The sequence below is a fragment of the Epinephelus moara genome, chromosome 19 (assembly GCF_006386435.1).
Source record: "Epinephelus moara isolate mb chromosome 19, YSFRI_EMoa_1.0, whole genome shotgun sequence".
Classification (NCBI taxonomy): Eukaryota; Metazoa; Chordata; class Actinopteri; order Perciformes; family Serranidae; genus Epinephelus; species Epinephelus moara.
In genome coordinates this window covers 7,947,058-7,954,213 of record NC_065524.1, presented here as the reverse complement: position 1 = coordinate 7,954,213, position 7,156 = coordinate 7,947,058, and the positions used below count along the sequence as shown (strand labels likewise).

The 7,156-nt window shown below is 40.9% G+C and overlaps 1 protein-coding gene across 1 annotated transcript in view; it reads left to right on the top strand.

Moving 5' to 3' along the window:
• Positions 1 to 7,156, top strand: part of ttc7a (tetratricopeptide repeat domain 7A) — a 59,788-nt gene that overhangs the window by 4,267 nt on the left and 48,365 nt on the right. The window contains exons 3-4 of the mRNA XM_050071441.1: positions 1,731 to 1,894; positions 2,023 to 2,191. Of these exons, the coding sequence (XP_049927398.1) occupies positions 1,731 to 1,894; positions 2,023 to 2,191 (333 nt within the window). The remainder of the gene's footprint in view (positions 1 to 1,730; positions 1,895 to 2,022; positions 2,192 to 7,156) is intronic.

Sequence of the window (7,156 nt, the reverse complement as noted above, 5' to 3'; positions counted from 1 at the left end):
AAATAAATATTCACCTCGTCGCTAGATAGACCTACTCCTGAAAAACTTATGTCTGCGCAAGGCTTTTTGTCCCTACGAGGCCACCGTCATTTACCCGACGGGAGGGGTGAGCGAGTGAGCCCTGCAATCTAGAATTTGACCACTGATGTCACTGTTTTCAACCCATTTTACACACTGGCCCTTTAATGCTTTGAATATCATATACAAAACCTTAATTAGTGGGAAATAAAATCTACGGAAACAGTATTTAAAGAATTATTTCAATAAATAACTTGTGGTATCAGGTCAAAATAGTTTGAGCATAGGTTTGTTTATGGTTGCCTCCTGCCTAGGCATTTTTAAAATCCTGGCCACAGTCCTGCACCTATTTCTCCACCTGCAGCAGACTATAAACCAGCAATAACAAATTTTGGCCACAGGGGGGCAGCTGAAAAGCTCAGCACTGACATATTATCTGTCATCTTTCAAGTTGATGCAGCTAATACATGTGCGTATTTACAAAATCAGCAGATATTCAGCATTCATTTTGAGCTTTCATTTGGAGTCATTTCTCCTGTCCATTTGAATGTAAGTCAAATATTTACTCTTCTTTTAGCTCTGTTTGGTCTCCACCAACTCCTGGGAAATACCCAGCTCTTTAGCTGCTAAATGCTCCACTATTTTACCTAGCTAGTTGCTAAAATTGTGAGCTGTTTGATGCTTGGCAGGACTGTAAAGTGGGTTTTAGAGCTTTTTTCGCAAAAACACTTGCCAAGGTTGATGAGATGTTGGACTGAACCAAAACAAATAAAATATGGGCTGCAAAACCAAATACCTGAAACATGCTATAATTATTTTGGCGTTCAAGTTCAAGTGACCCATTTTACAAATAGCAACGTGATCCGCTGATAATATAAAAAAGTAATTGTAGCCACATAAACTTTTCTCAGTCAGAAAGCTGTTGCACAATTATCATTACTGCTTTTCTCCACATAGGTACACAAATGAATCACAGAATGATTGCAGATATTCACAGATAAATGAGAGTGTTTGAGAAAGCTGTTTTTCTTTGACCACTTTATCTTCTTGCACTGAAACAAACTGGCCAGCTATACTGTTACCTCCTGGTTACGTATTGCAACATCGACTCTTTCCAAAGTCTAGGCTCCAACTTGTGTGAAATCATTAAATAACTCTTACTGTAGTTATGGGCTGAGGCACGTCCTGCTGTTTATCCCTCACCTTCCCCTCTCTGATAGGTTTAGCCTTGGCTGTGCAAATAAAACTAACTGGCAAATATGTCAAGCATATCAGGAGGACATAAACACTGCTCACAGAGTTTGTGACAGAACATACACACACACAGAATGCAAAAGCTAAACAGGAAGGCTTTAATCGAGTGAGTGTGTACACAGAAACTGAGGTTTACTACTGGACTTTGAAGGCCAGTCAGAACCGACTATAAGTAATATCTTCAGTGTACAGTAGGTGGATGTGGAGTGCTTATCATATGATTACAATGATAAAGCTATTTAAGGAAAGCATGAGGGAAATGGAAACTGTTGCTTTTAAATAGACGTCAGGACTGTGGCATATTTGAACTCCTCTCCCTGAGCTGGTGGGAAATGTTGTTTTTAATGGACCGAGTGAGGTTTGCTTTGGCTACACAAACAAATGACCTGTGACCCTGAGCTCAGACCTACTCCCAACAAACTCAGTTTACTTCTGACTTTTTCAATCCCACCCCCTAGATGACTATGGGATGCTGCTGCTGGCTGAGACGCTGCTGGAGGAGTGCTTGCAAGAAAACATGGACCTGTTACGAAGCTCCACACCTTTGATGGACAAGACCCAGCCCAGGCTGTCCCGGGCGAAAGGCCACCTCAATGCCATCCTCAGCCGAGGCCGTCTTACAGTCAGTCTGATCTAGGTTCCTTCAGGTCAAACTGTAGTTGCAGATTCCTCTCTCACAGGAAGCTTTTATATAAATGTTTTCCTTTGTGTCATTTTTCACCAAACCATTGATTTCCTCTTGTCCTCCAGCCCAGGTATTTGAACGAGGCTCTGCTGCTGATGGCCAAAGTGCACTATGTGCAGGGTCGCTACCGGGACGCCCAGGGAATGTGTGCCAGGGTGGGACTGGAGGAGCTGACACGGGATGAGCAGCCGACCTACCACCTCCGCCTGCTGGCTGAAGCTTTTGTCATCAAAGGTACCTATAGGGAAATTTTAGTTTCTTACAGCTTGGTTTGTATTTTCATTTTTTCCATTATCACAGTAAGTATAAATGCTCTCTGTGCTCCTTAAGTAATGCTGAGACCTGCAAAAATGGTCACAAAAAGTCATATGGGTGAATAAAAACACAAGACGCCAGATCATAACTCAGATTGTGAACAACCTCCAGGTTAGCCAAATTTATTTGGAAAAAAGAAGGCTAAAGGTAAAAATACTACTCAAACTGTCAGTTGTAAATGTCCATCACAGTCTATATACAGACTTCCTAGTTCAGTTCAACCTACACTACTTAAAGGGATAGTTCTGGGGCTGTATTCATGAACATTCTCTCAGTACACTCTCAGAGAGCTCCTAACTTAGCCTGAACATGTTTAGTAAGGCGTCCTAACTCGGGAGTGATTTAGGAAAGTTCTCAGAACAACTCTGAGCAAAGAAGGGACAGAAAGTGAGGGGGTGTGGTTACCCCTTTTGCTAGGTATGATGCGTTCTTTAACAGATATGATTGGTTGTCAGAGACACAGCCTGTAAGGTGTGGGGACACCCAGTGGAAATGAAATGAACTGCTGACTGTGAAAGTGCTGTCATTGTTAGTGTGATCACTGCTGATGGAAAGTTGAGGCAGACAGAAGTCATCACTGCTGCACTGTTGCATTTTTCCAGTTTTTCAGATATCTTAGTGTTGTGATCAATTTATTTCTGAAGTTATAGCATTTATGCCCTGGGCGAGAAATGTGTGCGTATCCCTAACGAGATCGACCACAAATATTAGCGCTGCACGGTCTAATCTGTAGCATTTCGTTTACTCAGTGTCATCCAGTGTTTGGAGATTTTTTCTCTTTCTTTTTTCTCTACCTCTTTGTGTTTCTGCTATTTTCTCCTCTGCTTAAGAAACTTCTTAAGCCTCTCAAAAGTCCTCCTCCCTACTCCCAACAGTTTTCACTTTAGGAGCCTTTTTAAGGTCTAAGATGCTATGTGAATAACCATAAGCGCTCTATCTTAGGCAACTGGACTTGCTTGAGTTACTTGACATTGCTTGACGTTTTGCCTCTCATCCAAGAAGCTTCTTCAGTTCTTAAGGACTGGTGCGGAGTCACAAGCTTCAAACTCTTTGATGTTGTGAACCCTTACAGAGTTGTTGAGGTCACATGTGAGTCGTTGACCCACCTGACCATCTTGTGTGTCGTTAGGGTTAGATTGGTCCATCTAACCATGACCTGGATGACTGAGAATCTTTACCTTTTGTAAATAACTTTCATCTTTACAAGGATCTAGTCTTAATTTAAGAGGAATTCTCTTAGAATTTCATCACAAGGAGCAACTCTTAGCACAAGGTAGCTTTGTTAATACGGCCCCTGATCTTTTGAAATGGGATTATATGAGGTACCTATCCATAGTCAGTGTATGACATACAAAAGATGGCAGTCGGCCCATCCCCAGTTTGGAGAAGCAGGCTGGAGTCCGACCTGGAAGCTAAGCAATGTCCAGAGGTCGGTAGCAATATGTATTTTAGCCACCTGAAAAAAGTCCCACCTAAAAAAAATAATAATTCAATAACAGTTTAAGTGTATGCTATATTGAGAGTATTTTCCCCACTTAAACTAACTGTCAGACAGCGATTTCTGACAGGGTATGAAGCTGTTATATTGCTCTCTTGAAAGCCAGACTCCATTAAAAAAAAGTAATTTAACATCACTGAACACAGGAGCTGCTGGTCTACTGCTGTGTTGATCATATGGTTTGTTTCATGAAGTGACTTTGGTGTTTAAAGTGGCAAGTTCAGGTTCACCAAAGTCAGGCACCCTTCATGTCCAACAGAAAACAGGCCTACTCTGAGTCACTCATCATTCCCATCCTCTTGTTCACTGCTCGCTAGCAAAAGTGAAAATGAAAGCCAACCCCAGATTCTGGAGCAAGCTCTGGCATTTCACCTCACTATATTTGTATGGTTTTTTTGTTGCTGTGTTTGTGATTTTTGTAGCTTCCTCTTTGAAGCCTTACCTCACCTTTATGTTGTTATTGGCAGTGTGTATTCGTTCATAAACGTCCCAAACACTGCTAAATGAGAGGAAGATATAGGCAGAGGGCAGAGCTTTATAAGTTTATATATGTTGCTTAGGAAAATTCTGCACAGTATACCTTTCAAAACTCATTCAAAAGGTAATCACAAAGTCACAGTACAATAAAACCCACACACTAATGCAAGGGAAGCAGTAGGTTTCATCAGGTATTGAGTTTGAATTTTTGGAAGTGCTCGCATAAACAACACCAGCAATACAATGCAGTTCTCAACATGTTCAAACATTGTGCTTGGTAATGCTTTGAGGATGTTAATGTGTTCAACACGTTTTTATAGGCTTGAAGATTATACATAGCATTTTGGTGGGTAAAACTGAATGTAAAGATAAACCGGAGCCTTGTGTTACCTGTCGCTGGGATTTCAGCCTGTTTGGACATCCATTACAGAGCTGCACAGTTTACATTTACAGCAGATCTCCTACCTGTCAGCCCGAGCCTTCAGTATGCCAAGGCAGCACTGAGGACTGGCATGTTTCCCTGAAAAACACTGCAGGCAAGACTGAGCAGCTGCCTGCATACATTTCCTTGATGATTCCATTCCTAATCCCTTTGCTAAGAGTTATCACAGCCCTAAAATCACAATGACCTTTTATGGGGTTTAGAAGTGGAAGTGGAAGGGAGGAGGTGGGGAGACTGATGAAATTCAATCTGTGGAAATGAATGTAACATGGCTGGAAAACATCCGCTTGATTGGACACATACTTCTGTCAGTGACCCCCGGAAAGTGTTTTTGTTTGAGTCTTAACCTCAGCTTGTGGATGACACTGGTGATGTGAAAATGTGGTCCATGAAGACGACCTTTGTGTTTTGTCTCCAGCTGCCTCTCCTGAAGAAACTTTGAGTAACAACACCTAAATAATAACGTCTAAAATGGGATGGACTCAGAGTGAAGGGACGACATAAAGCTCTTGTGGGAACAGATTTAGAGCAACTGGCAGATTTCTGTACAGATGCTGTTTTAAAAACCTGATGATTGTGAGTCATATGTCGAGGAAGCATTTACTGTTACTCACAGTCACACATGCTCACAAGCTGTCTGAAGTCCAAAAATGTAGTTTCGCTTTAGCAGAGTATGTTGGGGTCACTTTAAAAAGGTGATTTTTTTCCAGTCGGATACGATCAAGCATTTTGTCTATTCTGAGATGATGAGTAGCAGCATTATTTGAGGTCAAAAGTCACATCCACACAGCATTACAGTGTCTGTAGTGCTTTGAGCTCTGGATAATCGTGTTATACCCATCATCATCATCATCATCATCATCATCATCATGTTATTAAATTCCCTGTTTCCTGATTATCGGACATGACCTCATGTTCATGGAACTGAGGAGAATTTTATTACAGTAACTGTAAGATTTTGATTTCCTTTGATTGTTTTTAAATGATATTTACAGTGGACTCTTACATGCTACATGACATAACAGATCAGGTCCTTTGGGGGTTGTGTGGCTCCTTCCCATAATGTTTTGTGTGCATATTGTTTTGGGAATGAAATCAGATGTGAATATTTGGATGAAGATGTCTTGTCTATCGGCAGCTGTCTGCTTATTTGATTAGACCTGGCGTCTGGCCTGAGGCTGCTGCAGTCTAGAAATGTTCCTGTAAGCTCTGTTTATTTGTACCAATAAGTCCGATAACAGGCATCAGAACTGGCATCTGGACCAGGAGTGCCCAGCTCACTTCTTCCTCTGTATTCAAGCATCAGCAGTGCATCCATCTGCGCAGCACAAACTGCCTCCTGACTCCAAATAGTGCCAGATTAATATATATTTTATCATTTAGCCTCCACCCGTACTGCAGTGGTGGAATGTAATTAAGTACATTTACTAAAATAATGTAAAGTTTTAGGGTACTTGTACTCTACTTGTGTATCTCCATTTTATGCTACTTTCTATTTCTACTTCACTACAACTACAGAAAGTGTTGACATTGTGCTTTTCTGCAAACCATGGATTCTTTACATTGGTGTGTTTTATATGTTTCATATCAGCTTTTCCAAAGTGATATAGTATATGAGCTGACTTTGTCATCAGGAGGCAAAGGGGATGGTGGATGACGTATTGCCTTAAACAAACAACAATAACCTGTTGTGTTTTAGCTTGTCATCGCTGTGTTTCAAGTGTCTTCATAGCCATCAAATGTGTGTGTATTTTAGTGACCCATCACTGTGTTTCCACCCAGTTTTAGGGTACTTGTACCTTGTACTTGTGACCCATCCACCACCCCAACCTGCCTTCTAACTTCCTTCCAAAATATGTTGTGGGATATATATGAATATACTATTCATTATGCACTATTTTTCTCAGGAAAACATACAAACACTGCATGAGAAAAGCCTGTATAGTAACAAACAAATGTAACATATCCGTAGTTTGCAGAAATGTACAATGCTGACATTCATTCTGATGATTGGGGTGACATCTCAGAGGCAAATATTGTACTTTTTACTGTTGTTACTTTGTAATGTAGGTTATTGTTACAAAATATAAATGAACTAATAGGTTGTAATGTATTATTATAGGTTAAGCCACCCTGCAGTGTTTAAACTAATTAAAATGAGCTCCACCTTTACCAGCTGCAACATTAAGGTGATGTACACATGAGTTCATCAAAAATTATAATTCAATCTTACTGTCTGTGTCTGTGTGGGTGTGTCTGTTCTACGTTTTTCTCCTCACTGACTTGGTCAAGCCATGTGAAATTTGGCACAGTGGTAGAGGGTCATGGGAGGATGTGAATGAAGCAATATTACATCAATTGGCCAAAGGGGGGTGTTATAGCAACCGATTGAAATTTCAAACTTTGAATGGGCATATCTCATGCCCTATATGTCGTAGAGACATGAAACTTTGCACAGAGATGCCTC